The following is a 22,707-nucleotide window of genomic DNA, read 5'->3' on the forward strand; positions in this document are numbered from 1 at the left end:
GCACCAACCTAGGCCCCATTCTTGGAACTATTCTCTTAATGAAGCCACTTAAATTACCAAGACTTTTGTACATGACAACACTGGCCCCAGTGAAAAGTAAGGTTATACATTTTCTAAACTGAGAAAAATAGGCAATGTCTTTTTTAAAGCATATAATTTTCAGCTTTACCTAATTAAAATGGAACCTCAGTGTGCATTTCTTTCCCTTTTCTTTTATCCCTATTGCTCCTCTCACCAGGCACTTTTCTCCCCTTAGCTACACCCCTCGTCCACCAAAAAAGTTCTGAACACTGTCTGGACCTGTGAATACATTTTTTATTCATTGCACAAATGAACGATCTAAGAGCTATTAAGAAAGAAGAATGTAATCCCTGTCTAGGGAACTGGGGGTTTCCTTGACAACAACAAAAAGACAGCCGGGAATGCCCAATCCATTCTATAAATAGGCAGGAAGCTAGGCCCAATACCTGGGGAAATTTATCGAGAATTTGTAAAATGATTTTTATGAGAAAAAAATCAAACTGGTAGCTATCCAAATCATAAGCCCAACTTTCACACGAAAAAAATCAAAAAGCTAATAAATTCTACTCTTAGATCCTACAGACCCAATACTATATTTATATTTTAATTAAGGGTTACAGCTGCTTCTGACTTGCGCCCAAAATGGCACCATCCTAAAAAACACAACCTATGTAGGATTCAAATTTTAAGAAGGTATTTCAGTCAAGGACATACTAAAACATAATTGTACTTGGCTCCTTGTGACATAAATGATCTTGAATTTTAAGATCATTTGGTTTTAACCTATTTAGTACCAAACAGTTTATATTTTCCCATATTTAGAAGTCTGAAATGAAATAATCTTTAAAGCCAACAGGGGATTAATTTGTACTAAGTTGTTACTATGTACCAGGCATTGTGCTTGGTGCTTTCTAGTCACTCAAGGAATATTAAATGTGTGAAGTGCCTGTCACAGCAACTTGCATGTGGCAATCACTCAGAGATCCCCTTCTTAAAGCAATGTGGTGCTGTTGTAATATTATTATACATTTTTAATTATGTAATAACTGAGGCCTGCGGAGGTTAAGTAATTTATACAAGACCAAACAGACTGTAAATACAGTTATCCTTCAGTAGCCACGGGGGATTAGTTCTAGGACCCCCAAGAATTCCTGCAAATACTATGCCATTCTATAGAAAGGACTTGAGTACCAAAATCCATGGTACCAAAATCCATGGTACTCAAGTCCTTTCTATAGAATGGCATAGTATTTGCAGGAATCCTACATATAGGTTCATATACATATACTCTAAATCATCTCTAAATTACTTATAATACCTAACACAATGTAAATGTCATATAGTTATTATAGTGTTGGGTTTTAATTTGTATTTTTTATTGTTGTATTGTTCTTTTTTATTGCGGTGCGTTTTTTTGTTTGTTTTTGTTTTTTCCAAATATTCTCTATCCATGTTTGGTCAAATCAGAGGATGCAGAATTGTGGATACAGAGTGCCGCCTGTAACAATGTTGACAGTGAACCCAGGTCTCTTTCCCAAGGCTCTTTCTACTACATTAACTGCCTCTTCCATGTATACGATGAAGCAAACTAACTGCATCTTCATGTTCCTTCAGAATATTAACTAGAATGCACTTCAAAAAAATCCAGTTCTAATGTAGTTAGTATATTGTCATTATTTGACTGTTGAATAAATTAGAAAAAATATATCTGTATATTACCTGTGTGTGTGTGTATATGCGTGTGTGTGTGTGTGTGTGTGTGTGTATGTACGTACGTGTGTGTGTGTATCTTTGTTTCATAACCGCTGTGATTTGGAGAAAGAGTATGTGTCAAAGTTTAGGAAATATCATTCCATATAGTAATAGTCATTTTAATACGTTAAAAATTCTGACAGGGAAATTGAGAAAGTCCTGAGTCCACATTGCGTATAAGCTAAGAAGAGACTGACTCCAGATTCCCTAACTTAGAGCACCTGCTCTATAATCCTACTGATTCAGTATTCACTTGAATTAAGATGTCATAAACCTTTAAATCACCTTTTAGAGAGTGTAGGTATATTTTACAAAGTAGTTTTATGCCATTTAACTTTGTAAGTGTAATTCTGAACCATGATACTTCACAGTAATATATTTTGAAAAGGTAAATGTACTTAATCCACAGAACATGCTGTCTTATCAAAATGTATGCATCACTGAAGCTCGGAAGTGTGAGAACACTCACTCCTTCCTCAGGAAGTTGGCAGAATATCTCTGGTTTCCATGAACTGTTCTGGTTTGTGCATGAGGCCTAGGAAGGTACTCAACTTCTGAAGCAGACCAGTCAAATAGCGCTGGCATGACATGGCCTGCTTCAGAAGCTGTTCAGAAGTGCTGTTTAGAAAAACAGCTGTTTATATTTGGGGCTCCCTAACTCCACCGGTAAGCTCACGTTGGGAAGCAATTGCCTAATAACCGTCTTCTTGTAATTGGATTGTAATCTATCCCTCCAACAGAGACTGGCATAAGTCTCCTCCTTCTCATGAAATATTCTGTAACTTCCTGCCTTTACTGATTCCTTCCTTTACCGACCTCACCTATCATTCACAGTCTGTCATACCATTACTACCTAGTGTGTAACCATGTTTTGTATGATTGTATTTGACTGTGTTAATGTTAGCCAGCCAATATGCACTTAGAGGCCTTGGGAGCACAGCCTATAGTTTATGTTTCTTTTATATGACCTCCTTTAATATCTGTCAAAGGACTAGACACGCTATAGCTTTACCTGAAGGTAATTCTTGATTGACTGTGTTCTGCTAGAAGATGGTGCGTCTCTCTCGAGGTCACTGCCAGTAAAGGCTAAGTAGTATTTGTTTTAGATAATGCCTCTATCTCAGTGGTAGCTTTGATAATGGCAAATTATAACTGCAAGTGTCATTTTTCAGAATAGGCCTTGGTTTATTTTAGGAAGAAGATAATATAGTTCCTTTTTGTTATCAAAGTAACACTTTTTAATGTTAAGCCTCAAACTTTCAATTTCTTAACTTTTTCCTCAAGGTTAGTGGGTTAGTAAAACTATTCAGAGAAGTGTTAAAATATTAAGATTCTATGTGTTTGTGTGTGTGTGTGTGTGTGTTAATATGTGCATATATGTGTAACATATACAAAATATTTCACCTCAAAGGACTTTCAAAAAGGTAATCTTTGGTCTATAGTATGGTGTTAAGCTCGTTAATAATTTAGAAACATTAAAATCATTTATTTTCTTAACAATATAGAAAGGACAGGAAGATGAACATTCTCTTCCTTTTATTTGACTAGTAGAAGAGGGACTCAATTCTTTTCTAGACTTGGGACAGTCCATGAGAGACAAGGTAAGCTATCTTAATTCTCTGCAGAAAACTGTGCTTCTCTGGCAGAGAGCCACAGCTGGAGCTCAGCAAAAGGAACCACGGATGTGTGGAGGCACCAGACCCATCCACTTTCAGAGATGTGCTCTGAAATTCTACAGGAAAAAACCTGCTCAGAACCGCAGTATAACATACTACCAATTTCAGCATGCTCTTTCCTTGCTATGTCAGGTATCTGAATAGCATGCATAGTGCCCATACTAGCAGCAACCAAATCTAAATTTTGCACCCTGAACAAACTACTAGAATGCCAAAGAGAAACCAGTCTTTCCAGAGATTGCTCTTTCAGGAATTGACAGACAGGGCAGTACCTAAGCCACTGGGCAGGGGGGGTCATTGTTTTCTCAAAGCTCATCAGGGAAGAGAATCACTTCATAGCAAAAATGCTCCAAAGGGGCCAGGGCTGCTAGACCCAATGCCAAGAATGTCAGACTCGGTGTACCTTCATTTGCCTATCTGTTTTCCCTAATTGTCTCACAAATTATCTTTGAGATTTAGACATGATATAATATGTAGAAAAAGTGGTCTGAAAGCATTAAGCCCGAAGTGTGAGCTCAATGATGACTTAGTTTTGCACATACATGTGAGACTCTGAAATACCATTATATATTATCTTTTTTTTTTTTTTTTTTTGAGACAGAGTCTTGCTCTGTTGTCAGGCTGGAGTGCAGTGGCGCAGTCTCGGCTCACTGCAACCTCCACCTCCTGGGTTCAAGCGATTCTTCTGCCTCAGCCTCCTGAGTAGCTGGGACCACAGGCGTGTGCCAACATGCCAGGTTAATTTTTGTATTTTTAGTAGAGACGGCGTTTCACAATGGTGTATATTATCTTAATGACACATAGCGTCAATAAGATTGAAACAATATTTGTTAATTTGTTTTATTCAGCACCATTGCTAGAGCGATTCAAAGGTAAATGTTAAATGTGTATAATTATACTGAGATAGAGATATAGATAATCAGACCAATTTTTAAAACATTTTTACTTTTAAGAACTTAATTCTCTCAGGAGTGAGTAACTGTTTTTGCTTTATTTTTAACTGTCAAGATATCATTCGTTTTCTAGCTGTATTCTGAGGTACATGTTATTTTAGAAACCACCACAGGAGATGAGGAGGAGATCCCAAGGGAGTGAGGCTCCAGATCCCCCCGCCCACTCAAACTTCAACCAATCCAGCTACTCTTTTGTCTGTTCAAGATACAGGAGCTCTCAATAAGATTTTGTTTGAAAAAAGGACCGGGATCTTATCATAACAAATCAGAAAGTAATTTTTTTATATAATTAAAAAGTTTTATAAAATTCTACAAACATAGAAAATATGTGACTTTAAAAAATTATATGAGACTCTCTGAAATAAACATTACCTTTTAAAAAGTGATGACTCTGCAATCAATGCTGTGACTATTGGTATCTGCCCAGCTGTCTCCTGCTCTCACAGCCAATGTGCCTTGTTCTTTTTCCTCTTCATAGCACCATATTTAGAAAATAAGCTTTTAGCTTTTTGTATATTTCTCAAAATCAAATTAATATTTAATAGCATTATATTAATAATTTTACCAATATCGTAATCTTTCTATCATTTAATTTAATATTGCTTTGGACCTGACTTTCACTTACATTTGGGTAGATATAAAACCAGTAGGGAAAAAACACCTAACAAGACAATATCAAATAGGCCCAACACATAATAAGTAGCATATATGAATTTGTTTGTTAGAAAAGGTAATATGCTTCTGTGAGCATCCTAATAAGAAAATAAATTCCATTTTCATGAGAAAAAAAAGAAAAGGTAATAAGCTGCCTATTTTAGTGTTATAACTATGTGCATTTTATAATAACCTTGATATTGAATACCCACACATTTCTAAATTATTCTTTGATTTAAAAATACCAGTATGTCAGTTTTTAAAAACATTCACAGTTCTGTTCCACTACCTTGTAACATTTCAGATGATTTAGAGAAGTGCTCTTTAAAAAAAAAAATCTAAAGTTGAAGAAACTCTTCCTACACCTTCAAATTCTAGGCCTTAATGCATGTTCACAAAGAAAGCCTTTCAATAATTTTTCAAAATGCAGGTGTGCAAATTACTCCTGAAATAGACAGGAGTCAAGTTTTCAGTATCCCCTGAACCACTGTTAAACACACCCCATAGCATTTTTCAGCTCATAAAAGTTTTATGAGCTGAAAAGTTCCTTCAGATTTTTTTAACTGCTAACTACAGTTGCCCTCTAGCAACAGCACCACAAGTTGCTATTAAGATCCATTTGAGCAAGTATAACATAAGTGTGTCCTGAGTAGCATGTTTTGTTTCATAGTAGTTAAAAAAAAAATCAAGATTTATATGACTCGCTGAGTGCAGCAAAAAATTATTGAATGCCTGGGTTTAGGGTAGCAAGGGTGGTATTTTTGCTTACTTTGATATATGGTATATACGAAGGTGGATTCTATTCTTGTGAATAGATTTATGCAAGTTCACACATGTACCAAGGATTTTCCAGTCTGGAAAATTGTACCTTAATACATAAAAAAGGTTGGTTCTCCAGGCACATATGCCTTTTCCTTATTAAGGTATACACCTGCCTTGAAACTCATTAATTGAACATCTGCTTTAGGATTTTTCCCTTGCCAAAGCTCGAAATGTTAGAAGACAAAGTTTCTCATAGAAAATAAATAATATTAGTATAGGTAAGCAGTTAGATCTGAGTAAACTTCATTGTCTTATGAAGACAATAAACAATGCTTTTAAGGAGAGCAGCATATACACAACACACAAAAATACAGATGATGACAGGTAGGTAGGTAAGTAGGCAGGGAGGCAGGCAGGCAGATACATAATTACTCCACAGATAGATCCCCTCCCCTGTACACACATATACACACTCTCACATTAGAATTCTGCCTGATGGAAGTAACCAAGTATTACACAGTTCTCTGACCTAATATTATACAAAACAAAATTAGTTTGAAGGTGGATTATGGTCCCCCATTTTGGAAGCATAAGAGAAGAGCACCTATACATATCGCCTAGGTCTAGCTGAATTAAGTCCACAACTCGCTTATAAATATACACCTTTGTAATATTATTTCAGGTCTAGCTTACTTAGACCCTCCATTTCCTGTAACCATATATAACTTAGTTCTTTTTCTCTGATGACTGTCAATTCTGTCAGAGAGATCAAGTTTCACTTTTTCCATTTTGTAATTTGACCATCATAACTTTACCTGGCAGTTTCCCACTTAGAAGAGTTTTTAAATGCAGAACATTTTTACTGGGTTTTATATTATTCAACTCAACTTATTACCTACAGTAACAGAGTAATTTTAAATTATCAAACTAAGTGTTGGCAGTAATTTACGTTTTGCTTCTCTTTGCTTCTTCTTGTTTTCCCCCACAGTTATATCTTCCTGTCTCTTTTCCAGCCTTACTAACGCAATCCTCATTCCAACTTCTTGGAGATTCATTTGCTCTTTCCTACACCAGTTCCGAGAGACGGAAAACGATGTGGAAATGCGGAAATATGTTATGGTTTCCAAGAAACAATATCATTAGCAAGAAAATCATGATCAAATTCTGGCCTTTTAAAACTGTATTGGGAAGGGAAGATTAATTTTAGTACTCCGTGAGTGTGTTCTCTTCGCTACTATTCACTGACAAGCCAAAGCTTTCACGCAGAAAACTTTGGAGAGTAGAAGCCATGAAATTTCCACTAACAGCACTAGATGCAAACAGACGTGACCACAACGCTACTCGTTTGTTTCCAATAGGTGAGGATAGCATCCGCCTTCAGAAAAATGAGGCTCTAAAGGGAACATCCCAACAGTAAGAGAGAAACCCTGCTAACAAAGAACATTCTTATACTCTGTCTTCTTAGAGTCAGGTCAAGAAAAAAATGAATATTTATTCATTTAACTCTTATAAGAAAATGAGAATACAGCAACATAACTAAAATCCGTGATCTTAACTTCTAAATTAGAAAGAGACAAACATGAATTGATTTATTGAACTGCATTTGCTATGTATTCTCAACTCAGCTTATCATCAGTAAAAGATGTGCGGTCTCACCTTTAGACAGCAGTGAGTCATATTTGATCACAACAACTGCAAGTATTAATCAAAGTAAAGAAACAGCTTTTAAGAGTTCTGCCACAGAGCTAAAATAATCGAGTGGAATAGAAGGCATCACAACTATTCCTAGAAGTACAATTAAATAATAAAATAAACAACATTACAGCCTGGTTTTTAGGAAGCAAAGATAATGCATACATATCCACCTTCTGATATTATATTTAATACAATGAACTGTAATCCTCCCTATAATTGAGCTAGGTTGTATTTGCTCTAAATAGATAAAACCACAGTAAAATACCCCAAAACAACAGCATAAGAATATCTCGCATTTACATTAAAATAACACTTACATTAGGGACCTATTACCCACCACACAAGTCATATAATAAGCCTGCAAAATCCTGGAAGAGAAAAACGAAAGCAAACCTTTAAACATCTTTCTGTCAACTGTGGGGATGTGCAAAATCATTTTAGCCGTCCACATTGTAAGTACTGAAGGTTAATAGTTAAAGACCAATGGGATGTTAACACAATCTAGTGCTACACTTGAGTAGTAATGTATGAAAAGACACTGAAATTAAAACACTTTGTTCTGCATGTTCTGAAGTGATGTAACGGTGATGATTTGGTTATATTAGATGACAAAGCAGGGCTTCTTATGACTTTTAACATAAAATTGTATCTAACATTCTTCCACATTGTTTAACATATTCTTCCAATTCTTGTACAAATAAATGAAGCTAAAACATTTATTTTTCACACTCCAGTTATCTTCTAATGGCAGCATTTGGTATGTTGATTTTTTTTTCCCAAAAAGTAACTTTCAAGATAAAATGCAGATTGCCTTCAATGGTAGTCTAGAAAGCAAAGACTTACCTGTCTTGTTTTCTCTGACCTCAATAATATAAACATTAACGTCAGAGTGTAATTTTGTCCCCGCTGGGGGCTGTAGAGTAGAAAGTGCCTGAGGTCCAAAGGCCTCTTTGTCTTCTGCAGTGGGTGGTCTTGTTGGTTGTGTAGCTGGAGTACTTGAAGTCGTGAAATACTCTCTATCAATATCAGCTTCCGTTTCCTTAGCTACAATATCCTCAAGGGTAGTGGGAGGAACATGAGATGATGATTCGCCAATGATTACCATGTCACTGGTTGTTTCTTCACCAGGTTCCCTGTCAATGAGAAGTGGTTTCTTAGTGAACGTGGAAGATGGCTTGAATGCTGAAGTTGTGTGAAGTCCGTCTACTGAACTGAAGACGGTAGTAATATCACTTGGAACTGTGACTTTGATTGTTGAAAATTCTAGTTCTGTGGCTTTGGGCTTTTCGAATAATCCTGAGCCTAAATCAATATCCTCTAGGTATGTTTTCTCAGTAGTGGTTTCTTCCATAGGCCGGGTAACGTGGGTGCTAAAAGGACTCACAGATGATGTAAATCCTGTTGTACTACTACCTTCAGTTTCATATTTTTGTTCAGGCCCTGGACTTAAAGATACTTTTGGCCCAATGCTTGGTGTTAGTGTTACCATTTCATCCGTTTTCCCTTTGTGCTCAGTTATAGCACCTGGTTGATATGACACACTGAGATCAACTTTTCCAGCTGGAGTTGTTTCTAAAACTGGGGCTCTCTCAGAACCTGTCAACAATTTATCTTCAAAGACTGTATATGCTGATCCATCACCCTCCTGTTCATCCAATGGTCTTACTGCCTCCTTGGGAGTCCAAGCTGTAGAACTAACAGCAGGAACTGGTTTCTCTGCTGTCTCTTCTTTGCAAGGGAATTCTTCCTGAGTTGTTCCCTCTGTGATTCTTGTTGTTCTCATAGTTTCAGGAGAAATAGTTGCTTCAAGGTGAGTCTGATCAATGATACGCGTGTCTTGAGAGGGTTCACCTACAACTTCATCTTCTGATGGAACAGAAGGTACTAACACTCCCCAGTCTGTCTTGGGAATTACAGAAATTGGAATGGTATGGGAGGAGTCTACATAAGTGGTAGGCTCTTGGGTGCTACTATAACTAACAAATGTTAATCCTTCCACCTCTGAAGGGTGTGCAAATTGGGCAACAGTAGATACTGGCTTAGAGAAGTCCCCATCTTCTACTTCACCCAAAGCACTTCCTTCCATGGTTGCATAAACAACTTGGCCTTCAGTGCTTGTGGTAGATGGAACTTCCTCTTTCATTGTTGAATCTCTCAAAGTTGACTTTTCTGCAATACCAATTGATGTAGTTGGCTGAAATCTAATGGTGAATTTTCCATGGGCTGCTAAATCTTCATCAGTAATCTCCTCTAACTGCTTTTGAGTACTATCTGGAATAAGAGTAAATACATCTCCTCCATCTTCAGTGAAACTTGGGATTTCTTTACCTTCAGCATTCATCTCCACAGTTGGGAGTAAGGGCGGGGGCAATTTTGAAGAGGTTGAGGGTTCTGTAGATTCTAAAGGCTTGGATGTTGTATTATCTTCATCCCATGACCATTTTGATACAGTGGCCACTTCAACACTTAAAGTACTATGGGTCAAATGCACTGTTGTAACATTTTCATCATATTTTGTAGTACCTGGAGTTGCTGTAAAGCCTTCCTCCATATCTCTTACTTCTGTCGTCTCTGCACTTAACTTTGTTGTCAATGTTGGGAAATCGAAAGCCTTGGTCATTTCCGCAGAAGACTCTGTAACACAAATTGGCTCTGAGGGAGATGTAGAGGGTTCTATCCTAGGGAAGCCTTCTTCTTCTGTTTTTCCCATAAATGAACTTTTAGTGATCTCTTCTTGTATTTCATCTGTATAAGTGTCTGTTCTCATCTCTGGTATTAATGTTTCTGTTCTTTCTCTTCCACGTGTCATTTCTGTTTGTGGAGAAGGATAAATAACTGTGGAAATTCCCTCTACTAATATTTTATCACCAGAATAAGGAAACAATTCTACTTCTGTATGATGCTGTGATGGAAAAGGTGTAATAGATAGATATTTGCCAAAAAAATCTTCCATTATCCTGCCATTAGTTTGTCTCTCTTCCCATCTGTCCATAGATGACTCATTATGGTCAGGTATAATTAAAGGTCCTGAAACAGTTGTGGATGCTAAGACTGACTCCAAGTCCTCTGGCTGAGTGTGGGTGGTGTCTTCTGAAGTCTCTGATACATTAATGACTTCAGGTATTTGGCCAAAAACTAAGGTGCTCTCATCGGATCCAACTGTAACCGTTCTGTCATCATCATCGTCTTCTTCCAAGGTGAATCTACGGTGACCTGTGGTTTCCAATTCAGAAACAGTGCTTACTGTTTTCTTTTCAGTTTTGGGTTCCAAGGTCATTCTTGCAGTTACCAGTGGTGTTTCAGTTACAAGGAATTCCTTGGAAGGAATGTGCTTTAAGATTTCCATAGATGTTACCAAAGGACCCACTTCTATTTGTTCAATCTGTGTAGCCGATTCTTGAGTTTGTGTATCTTCCATGACACCATCCCACGAATCGGTAGCATAACGGGAGATGACTGTTGTACTTTGGAGCACTTCTTCCTTAATTTCTGATATGTCTAGCTTTCTAAGAGGTCCTGAAGCAGAAGGTGAGTAGTCGTCCGTATCCCAAGGCTTCTTGGTACTGCCAGTAGGTGTGGGTAATTTGGCGGCTAAACTATCTGTGACAGCCTGAGGTTGGACTGTGGATTTCTGTTCCAAATTGACAATATTTCCCACGGCAGGGAACTCTGTTGGAATGACAGGTAATTCATCAACTAAAGGGATGATTGGTGTAGTTCTATCAGAAACTATTTGTGGTTCTTTGGATAAACTGGGTGATGTAGTTTCTGCGAGGATACTCAAATCGATGGTTGTAGCCTCTTTAGCTAGAAAAATAATTTCAAAGAGTTGATTAGACAAGTCACTAACAAAAAGTTGTATGCCCAGTGTTTGTTAAGTGCTCCTGAGTATTTTGAAGGGAGTATTTTGGAGAGACCCAAACATGTTCTGTGATGGAGAGGAGTCTACAAACTATACTTGAGTTAACCCAAGGACAGATAATTGAACACTTAATAGTTGTAAATTGATCAGCTGTTTTACGTTATAAGGGTTATCACTGCTTTTACCTAAACGTATGAATGACTGTTATCAGTTAAGGAAAATTAATATTATACAGTTTTAAGATAAGGAAAAGCTTGAAAAACATGAATGCAGATTTTGGATACAGCAGATTGTTTATTTACCAGAAACTACAGCGTCAAGTTGAAGCCTAGCAGGAGCATTCAGGACTATTCTTCCAGAGGCTTCGGTACCCTGCCTCTAGCTTTCCCCACGTATGCCCTTCTTTTCAAGTTGCTGCATATTATCTCATGGGAGAGGGTGTGTCTCAGTTTGCAAAACAACAAAAAAGCCACATCAAACATATCCAAGTTACATATAAACCATTACATTGTCCCTAATGTGGAGACTCTGATAAAAACAGGATATGAAAACTTTTTAATACCACTCTTCACTTGATCCCAGGTGTTGGACATTTGTCTTCATCTTTCTTTCAACTTCGTAGTGTAGATTTATTTCTAATAAATTATAAAATGTGCCTGGCAGAGGCTGGTTAGCATTTGTTGTTGTTCTACATTTTGTTCTATGTTCTACACACTCTGTTTATATCCCCTAAGGGATCTCAGTTCCAAGCTTACTTTAGCCTGAAACACAAATGTAGAACAGGAAGTAAAGTACCCACATAATGTATTTTAGGTCTGTAATTACAAATTACTGGGAACAACCCTGAGCATCAGAAAGAACAGGCTCACGTAATATAAAGTAACCTGTCATCATAAAATGCTGCATTACAATACCTCCAGATTTACAGAGAACAGCCTGGTCTTTTGAAAGAAATTTAAATTGTGTATAAAAGTGACAGTTTGTAAACAAGATTCTTTCTCAACACAGGGAAAAGGCAGCAGCCTAGAATATAAAGATTATTTTTTATTTAAAAAAATAGGTATTTTAAAAAATAAAAACTATTAATAGTTGCCACTGAACTTTAAAGAACTTTCCCGAAGAAACCTGTAGTTACTGCTTTGCTACATCCTGTAGGACTTAAACTAGTTTTATGAGTAAATGCTTCTTCACCGAGATGTAATAGCCATAGTATCTACAGTATCTTATTTTTTACTTTTAATAATTCCAGAACAGGAGCCCTCAAAAAACAAAACTGGCTACCCTTTAACTCCATTTGCTCTGTCAAAATGTAATCATAAAATAATATGATTTTATTGTAAATCGGACTAGGGCTGTGACCAGTTCCTTATTTTTTGTCTGGCATAAGCTGTTATTAGCTGTAGTCATTCCCCATTCTAAAGCTCAGCTTCACTGATTTCATAATGAATATTTGGTGACTATTTACATTATGGCATATTCTTTAAAGTCTGTCACTATTTATCTTTCTAATATTAAAGCAAAACTAAACCAAAAAAGAGTTGGAATCTTTAAAAACATTGAATAACCCTTGCCTCCCTTTTAAAGAAAAGCTTTTTCTACATTCATTTCCTGGAAAAAATGTTCTGTTTTGATTGACATGAACAACTTAAAAACCCAAAATGTGGTTGACTATTTTAATTCAATTCTCTATCCTCTGAAATTCCATAACCGTTACTTCATTTAACTGCCAAATTTCATGTTTGCCTTATAACTGCATTCTTTGGGGAAACAGTAAAAAAATATGTACAGAAAAAATTCCCATGGAAACAGAATGTAAATACTTAGCAAACAGCATATTAGAGAAAATTGAATCATATTATTATTAATAACAACAAAAAAGCTAAATTTACTTTTTCCCTCTGAGTATTTCCTTGGCTGATGAAATTAACTTAGAGGTGCGATTGCGTTAGGGCCAAAGGGGTTGTGAATCCAGGCTTCCTATGTTCCAATCCAAGCTCTCTGCTAGCAACTTTCTACAGTGCTACGAAAATATGTTTATAGTGTTTTAAAAATTAACTCACAGTTTTGAAACTAAATAACTGTATTTCATTGTCAATTCTTCCTATGGTACTTGCTGTTGTATTCCTTCCCCTAGTTCTACTGCATAATAAAGTGGTAGCAAGATGTCCTAGAGAATCTGCTCTAGAAAGCCAGTATTTATGTGACTTTGTTTCCAAAAACAAGGGTTTTCAATAATTTTAGAGCCCTAGTTAAAAAAAGAAAAGGTCTGCTTATAATTAAGTTAATTAATTCTACTACTTGGAATGGGAAACCTCAGACTTCCTTTTCAGTTTGGGTGGCTTTTTCATCAACTTAACAGCTGATTTTGATCACAAGTCAGTGTATCTGATGATCTGTGCCATTTGTTTCAGCCATACCAGAAAAGGAAATAATTTTATAAAGCATGATATCTATGAAAAGATATTTTAAGAATAAACACCACTGTATTCATGACGACTATTGTAAAGGTAAAAACACAATTTCAGATTATTCTAAAAGTGTCCTTCCAATAGGTGCATTCACATGGAGAAGTTTTGGTTCTGGAAAACTACCAGTATTCCTTCAACTTTATTACTGAGGAAGCCAACATAAATCAACATGCTTCTTTTCCCACAAAAGTTCCTTCCCAACCTTTGCAGCTGTCTGCCCACAGATGTTTCACATCACTGTACTTATGGCGTTTTTGTCCTATGGACTATCTTCTCTGTACTTCTGTGAGAGACATGAGGCAGATTTTCCTAATAAAACTTAAAACTCCTATTAGCAGCATGATAGTCAATTTAACTCATTCCCATGCTGTCTACGTTATTGAGAAATGACTAATTTTAACTCGGTTCTTCTATATTAAATTTGTTATACATAACTAAATGTAAACATGGTTAGAAAAACTGGAAAGATTTGAGTAGCAGAATTACATTCCAAACTATCTTTTTAAAGTTTTGTGAGTGACGGAATGCTAACAAATTCAGATTCAATAAACAGGAAACATTTGTAAAACACCAATTAGGGAGAGATTGGTTTTGGCACATGTGGTCAGATTATGAACTAGGGCACACACACAAAAAGATAATGAACTAACCACAGGTTAGAAGGGCAGGCCAATTTTAACAGTGAACGAATATATAAGATAGGACAGGAAGTGGTGTGAATTAATTTAGCCTTCTCTGGACTCCCATTTTGATTTCCAAACTTAATCATAAACCGACGAATGTGAAAAACGATGATGAAACTTCAAAGCAAGAGCACATCAATGATCAGAAATTTGGAAATTGAAATTGTAAAACTAGGAAATTGTTTCAGTTGGAGTAGAGGGACGAATAAACAATTGTCATCAACAATAGAAATGTCTGTTACTTAGATTTTGGTTTCCAAGTCAAAAATGAAAACAAGCGTTCAAATTCAAATACAATGTACTTAATTATCTGAGAGCGATGGTCATGGAATATTAGAATGAGTTTTCTAGGAAACATGTTCCATCTCCCTCTCATGGAGATACTTAATAACATTCTATGAGATTATCTTGAGTCTTGAATGGTTCTGATTCACTTAAATTTGGAGATGTACGAAATTATCTTTCAAAGCCTCGCATAGCTCTCCAACTTCCACAGAACTTGTTGAATTCTGAGGTCAAAAAAATATGCAAAGTTGTTTAATCATTAAGAGAAGACATGCAGGAAAACTTTGTCTTACAAAGACATTACTTCGCTAATTTTTCAAATCTATTTTAAAATAATAAAGTCTAATTTTATATTTTTTATCTGTCATTGTGAACACTTTAGTCAATGACTTTATAAGTCAAAAGGAATTAAAGCAAAGTAAGATTTGGCATTGTTCGTTCACCCAGTGACTTAAAAAACACTTTCTATGTTTGGTGGAAGCAAACAAGAAAAATATGGTTATATTTCTAAATTCCTCTACATAACCAGCCGGCTGCATATCTCTGAAATCACTTTTGGAACTATAGCTGAGGCCATGACTCATAAATTTTACCCTACAGAATTTAGTCACTACTTGACTATGTGGAAAAGTGGCTATCAATTAAGTCATTTTGAAAATATTTTTCAAATTATTTAAAAATATATACTAGGCCAAGAGCAGTGGCTCTTGCCTGTAATCCCAGCACTTTGGAAGGCCGAAGCAGATGGATCACCTGAGGTCAGGAGCTCAAGACCAACCTGACCAACATGGTAAAACCCCGTCTCTACTAAAAGTACAAAATCAGCCAGGCATGGTGGTGCATGCCTGTAATCCCAGCTACTTGGGAGGCTGAAGCAGGAGAATCACTTGAACCCAAGAGGTGGAGGCTGCAGTGAGCTGAGATTTCTCCATTGTACTCCAGCCTAGGCAACAAGAACAAAACTCCGTCTCAAAAAAATGTGTGTGCGTGTGTGTGTGTGTGTGTGTGTGTGTGTACTAAAAGAATTTCTGAAAAATGAATTATAAATTTTGGAAAGCTATTGGCCTTGTATGTGGCTTACAAAAGCCTTCTATATGATTAAAGTCTTTTAACCTTCTATGTGCTGAATGAATTCTGAATGTAATAAGGTCTTAAGTACGAAATAAATAAGAATCTAGCCACATGCTTAGGTGGGAATAAAAGCAAAATATGAATTCATTATATTTACAAGTTATATACATGTAAATGAATTAGAGAGATAAAAATGAGTATAAACTTTTAAACATGCTTTGAATTTTACGCAGATTTTAGTAGGTAGTTATTCTATTTAAACATAAGCACCTTGTTATTTCATGTGTATTCTTCAATTAAATAGTTTAAAACACATCAGGATGAATTATTTAATAATAGTCTTTGTGGCTATAGCCAGGCTTTGATTTAAATTTTACCCTCAAAGAGATGAAAAACGTTGTTCAAAAGTTTTCCAGTGCCAGCTTTATTAATAAAGCACAAGAAAATATCAAGTAAGGAAGTCAGACTGGATAATTCTACTCCTTCCCTAATTTAACTTCTCCAATGCCTTTCCCCCAGCATACCAATATGATTTTGCTCCTTAATTATATCAGTCATGTAATGTAAAACTGATTTTAGAGTCTGAAATGCTTGAAAAATCATTGTTGTGACAATGTGGCTTAAAGGAATGTACATCTGCCTACTTTTAGAGATAAGGTTTTTGTTACTGTTTTCCTGAAAATGGTTACAGAAGAATTCTGTTGTTTCAGGGCCTGAGAACAAAAGCTAGCATTTTCTACAGTCTTTGAGGATTGACCGGCTTCTATCAACCTAATACACAACACGTGGCTTTAACACTCAGAAAGTTGAGTCTAAGGGAGGAGATCCAAGCAGAGGCTTCTTAGCTAGGAGATAAAAATGTGAAAGCAAACCTTTTGGTTGCACTAACATCCATTCTACTGACTACTTAGAACATCACAGTCTGTCTTTTTGGTTAATTAAAAATGCCTGTGTATTTCACTCTAGAAATCAATTATATAATAAACTCGTATATTTTGTACTCATTTTAGTGACATATTGCTACAACAAGATACATTGGAAATTTAATCATAATTATTTACAAATTTGTTTCAACATAATCTGACTCTGTCTTGGATATACCCAAGGTCACCAAAATTCTGGGAGAGCTTTGTTTAGCTAGCATAGTATAGATGGTTCAGTACATATTCCAATGAGAATCTAGATTACTTGCTTAATTTGCATGGTACAATTACGATACTACATCACGTGACTGCTATTGCTAATATCATTTGAGGACATACGGAAAATTAAAATAATTGTATCATGAATGTTGAGAAACGTTATTTAAAACTAATGTTAATTAGTAAACCTAACTAAAGATACTCTATGTTATAGGTTGCAAAGAACATATATTGTACTTCAATATAATACTACAGAATTAATCATTAGAAGGCATGTATTTCCATTACTTGAAATAAATGGAGATTGTTATTGATAGCATGCTTCATTTTTAGTTGTGACTTGAACATTTTGAGTCTCCGTGTCAGCTTCAAGTACTCACCTGTAATTACTGAAATTTAAATTATCCGCCATCTCAAAGAAAAAGTGACAACGAAGACAAAATAAACAATCTCAGCGATTTCACTCAGCCCCAGTTGGCCTCGGCATTGTAGCAAATTGCAAAATTTAAGGACTGCAATTCATATAAAATACCCAGAAATATGCTTTGTGGCTCTGGACACAAAAAGCACAGTTAAAGCTTAACCTGATATTTCCTCATCCCTCTACAAATCCATGTGTCAAAATTCCTGCAGTTTTAACCGTATCAGTGCTGTTCAGTTTGCTTGCTTTCTAAAACCACTGAACTGTTTCCATTCCATGCACACACTGCAAGACATGGAATCCATTCCAACGGCTAGCTGAACATCAATGCACGCTTCGAAGTTGTTTTTTTTTAATTTGTAATTTTTAAAACGGTATCAAGCACTTACGTTTAAAGCAGTAGGCATCAAATCTGCTATCAGGGGGAGGGAAGCCTGTCTGGTTCTCAAAACGATACAGGGTTCTCACCCCAAGTAGACCACCTCCACACTGGGCCCTGGCCACAGTCACAGGGTGGCGCACGCTGGCATCCGACAGCCACCCATAATCGCACTGGTCAAAGCCATTCCTCCATGCCGCCTGGAGCTCCCCCACTGTTGCCAGCCTGGCATCCCGGTTTTCACACTCTTTTGCAGCCTCCTCGAAGGTGAATTTATTGGGGACCGTGATATGGAACACATCACCTGGAAAAAGAAGAGGGGAAAAAAAGCCCAAGTTTTATTTTCATTCCATTCCTGTTTGGATAAATATGGTGGGGGAGAAATTGGCAGAGCAGCTTTTGATACTTTAAAGCAGAAAACAGAAAACATAATGGAGACTTAGCATTGCTATAATTACAAATACATAATCATAGACATTTTAGTCTATACCTGTGTGTGTACAATGGCCATAGAAGCAGTCATTTGATAATAACATTTTATAATATGTTCTTTAAAATGAACCAGTTTTTCTAAGTGATTCTTTAGATTACTATCCAGGAATTAATTAATTAAATTAATTAATTATTTTATTTATTTTTTAAGGAAAAAGTCTGCTACATGCTTTCTAACATTGCATGGCAGAAGGGAAACCCTGTACTGAACTGCCACCATGGTTATTCCACTTTGTTTATCCTAAAATCAAATAGTAATAATTATCTGGCTTTCCTTCTCATTTATCACTACGAACATAATGGATTAATGCCATTAAATAAAACAAATATATAAGAAAACCTCCAGAAATCTGAAGATAGAAAGGGCTAAGAGTGGTACAGAATTCTACTTCCTGCCTTGCAGTACCAGACACAGGGCTGCCATGATGGTTAGGAAGATCGTGGCCTGCACAGGAGCACTGGGCCCAGTGTGGAGGGAGAGTCTAGGTCACCTCCCACTCAGCCAGCCAAAGGAACTCCAGCCCCTTTGGAGAAAGCCTTTGTTTTACTTGCCCTGCCCAGAGAGAGCACCATTTGCTAATTCTTACAAAGACACCCTGCAGGGGCTTTAACTAGGTACGAGAGACTTTTTTTTTAGGAGAATAGCTTGAACCCAGGAGTCAGAGGCTGCAGTGAGCCTAGATCACTGCACTGCACTCCAGCCTGGGCAACGCAGCAAGACTCCGTCTCAAAAAAAAGGTTGGAGTGCAGTGGAGAGATCTCGGCTCACTGCAACTTCCGCCTCCTGTGTTCAAGCGATTCTCCTGCCTCAGCCTCCAAAGTAGCTGGGATTACAGGTGCATGCCACCACACCCAGCTAATTTTTGTATTTTTGATAGAGATGGGATTTTGCCACTTTGGCCAGGCTGGTCTCGAACTCCAGATCTGGTGTTCCACCCACCTTAGCCCCCGAAAGTACTGGAATTGGTTAAAGAGATTTGTTAATTTGTTGACTGATTAACAAGAAAAGGTTGGACACTTGCTTTGTAAGAGTGGACGCTTGCTTTGCTTATCACCAAGTCTAATTAGCAGAGGGCACATTCATTATCATTTAACATGTTACAGTGAAGGATTCTGGAAATTTAGAGTTTGTTAAAATGGAATTTTACTTAGCTAACTAACACAACAATTTGCTGAAATAAATTTAACACAAGTGAAATTATGTTTTTCACATGTGAGCAAAAGTAACCAAATACAGAGGCAGAATTAGAGAATACCTAAGCCAATATTGCAGGCAGGAGGAGAAATGAAAACTGAAACAGAAAGTTAAAATGTTGATAGCCCACTCTTGTAGCTGAGAGTCCTGTTTCCATCTCACTGAGGCTGATCTCTGATTCTATGATATATTAGACAACTGGGACCCAAAGAGCTGTCATAATTTGGATGTACACCTGACAAAATCCAGATGTCCCAAGCAATTGTTTAAAATGAATAGTGCCATTACTTTCTCTGAGTGGGTGATAACACTATAAAACCAGAAAAATTAGTCATGGGGAAAATGGCCAAAGCACACATATCAGCAATTCTCACTATAGATCTAAAACTGCTATTGAGGAAACTAGGCCATATTTCAATGAGAGCTATTTGAAGAAGAGAAAGAAAAATTACTTTCACCTGACTGAAAGAGTGGTAGAGGTGAACACAAGTTTTTATTCTTAACTATCTAGTCTGGCAAAGGAGAGTAATCTCAAAAACAACAATACGCTGTAAGAAACAGCTCCCCCTCCCTGCTCTCACAATGTCTCCCTTCCTAATGAATATTAAAAGCATAAGGGTCACAGTGCCAGTTACAGAGTATGTATTCAATACTATTTGTTAAATGAATGGCACTTCAAGTTCTTATTAAAATACTAGGTCTCTTTTTTCCCCCCATCCTTTCCAACAGCATATTAAATGAAGCTAACTCCACTACAAAGCTTTGGATAGATGGCTGCTGTCTGAAACAGGCATCTTATCTCACCATAGACTTAGCAAAGCAACATAGAGAAAGACAGAGAAACTACATCACCCTGAGCAGCCTCCTTCACCTCAGAATCACACTTGCCTGAGGCCTGAAAGGGCTGAAGGTGTAAAGAAGGCAGCATGCCAATAGTTTTCCCTAAAAGGTAGAACCCTTGGACTTGTTATTACAGCTGGAATATTAGCTGTGTTGCCCTAGTTTCCTGCATTTCCTGAGATACTCCTACCTTAAGGCAAAACTACCATTCGTCTTAAGTAGCAAGTGTGATCTGCCAACCACAGCGGGGCAAAGAAATGTAATTGAGTAAAACTCTGCTTCTCCAGCTGCACTGTTAGGCTGTTAGGGAATATCAACTTCTCCAAGGCAGATCAGACCAAAGGGCTAATGAGGAAAAAATGGCAGCATGATTTCATGGGTAGCTGGTTTCCCAGTTTTAAATAGCAAACATGTTTGCAGTACTAAAATAAAGAAAGGCTTCAGTAGGTGCTGGCCCGTTACAAACACAATTCTCTTATTAGTAGTAAATCAGTTCAGACCTACTTATAGAACTTTTCATGTAGAAACACTTGTTAAATCTGACTTTATGTCAGATTTATATCAGAATTATCAATTATCAGTTATTTATACAAGAGTTATCAATTATTGGGTCAGGCACGGTGGCTCATGCCTGTAATCCCAGCACTTTGGGAGGCCAAGGCGGGTGGATCACGAAGTGAAGAGATAGAGACCATCCTGGTCAACATGGTGAAACCCTGTCTCTACTAAAAAAAAAATACAAAAAATTAGCTGGGCATGGCAGCGCGTGCCTGTAATCCCAGCTACTCAGGAGGCTAAGGCAGGAGAATTGCCTGAACACAGGAGGCGGAGGTTGCAGTGAGCCAAGATCGTGCCATTGCACTCCAGCCTGGGTAACAAGAGAGAAACTCTGTCTCAAAAAAAAAAAAAAGAGTTATCAATTATCAATTATTTAATTCACTTGTTTGAAGTGTATAATTTTCATTTATCTGTTTGATACCCATAGAATAATCATTTTACTACTTTCAATAAATTATGTTATCCCAATGCCATTTCTTTCTTTCTTTTTTTCAAAAAAGATGGGGTCTTGCTATATTGCCCAGGCAGGAGTGCAGTGACTATTCACAGGCATGATCATGGCACACTGTCCTCAACTTTCTGGCCTCTGGCAATCTTTCTTGCCTCAGCTTCCTGAGTAGCTGGGACTACAAGCAGGCACCATTGTGCCCAGTGGATCCTTTTCAATTATGTGTAGAAAATTTTCAAAGTTTCCAAATAAAATTTTTATAAAACATATTTCAAGAAACATTACCATTGGGTTTCTTGTAATTCAGATGAAAAAAACAAGATTTAACTGGAATCAATTGAGTTGAAGGTGAGGATTAAAAGAATTAATCTGTTAAGAAAACGCGCATGATCAGTTATTTTATAGTGTAATTATTTTTTTTCAGAATAATGAGAAAAAGAAAAAATTACTTAAATTCTGTTCTAAAAAATAACGATCTAAGCCTCTCTAAATCATAATTGTTTAGTGTGAATGTTACCTTGCTCACCTCAAAAACCTAATGATGGAGTGAAGCATTTACACTATAGAACTGAGTATGTCTTTAATCTCTTATAATTAACACCCAATCTATACCAAGCATGATAAGTTAAATGTCCAAACTTCTGTCCTTTCCATGTATCAACCCTTTATTATTAAGGCAGGGACATCTTTACATAAATCTGTTTTATGGAATAGTTTGGAAAGCACTGCTGTAAAGACGTGTGTTTTAATCAAGAAGAGGAATCTCAATTAACTTACAACACAAGTAAGTTAGTACTAAATTTCTGGTACATGTCAACCTGTTCAAGATAGGAACAAAGTGAGCAGACTGGGTACCCAGTTAGAATCAAAGCAGATTACAAACTAAAGTATATCGGATGCCAATTGCCACCTAGGGTTATGTCAAAGACTGCAAGTGAGCAAAAAGGGGACTGAGGCAGAGCAGGGAACTCTGATGAAGTGCCTAAGACAGCAATTTAAACTGAACATAGAAAGAGCTCATTACTTAACAAGAAGATCATTTTGCACAAAGTAAATCAAGGTATGGCAGATAGCAACAGGCTTTCTCCTCAACAATACATTCTAGGAGTAAGTCTTTCAACCCCACATCTCACACACACACACACACAAATGCAGATTTTAAGCTAAACACTGGCCATTTCTACACTGAGAAAAGCAATGAAGATGTTAACATTTTCAAAGTTTCTATTGATCTATTTTCAATCTTTAAATCCATAGTCAGGAATTATTTATAAGTCAAATTATATGTTGTAAACTATAGCACAGCGAAATGAAATTGGATGGAAATGAAGTCTGAGCCAGTAACAGAAT

The 22,707-nt window shown here is 36.8% G+C and overlaps 1 protein-coding gene across 5 annotated transcripts in view; it reads right to left on the reverse strand.

Annotated features, from left to right (window-relative positions):
• The window catches only part of VCAN (versican), a 113,320-nt gene that overhangs the window by 55,286 nt on the left and 35,327 nt on the right, over window positions 1–22,707 (reverse strand). For 3 of the 5 annotated variants that reach the window (XM_035291250.3, XM_002806616.7, XM_054252134.2), the window contains exons 6-7: window positions 17,835–18,128; window positions 8,357–11,320 (exon numbers count right to left, since the gene is read on the reverse strand). In XM_035291250.3, coding sequence (XP_035147141.1) covers window positions 8,357–11,320; window positions 17,835–18,128 — 3,258 coding nt within the window. The remainder of the gene's footprint in view (window positions 1–8,356; window positions 11,321–17,834; window positions 18,129–22,707) is intronic. The other 2 variants (XM_078365881.1, XM_035291249.3) reach the window with 1 other exon arrangement.

The sequence above is a fragment of the Callithrix jacchus genome, chromosome 2, assembly GCF_049354715.1.
Source record: "Callithrix jacchus isolate 240 chromosome 2, calJac240_pri, whole genome shotgun sequence".
NCBI lineage: Eukaryota > Metazoa > Chordata > Mammalia > Primates > Cebidae > Callithrix > Callithrix jacchus.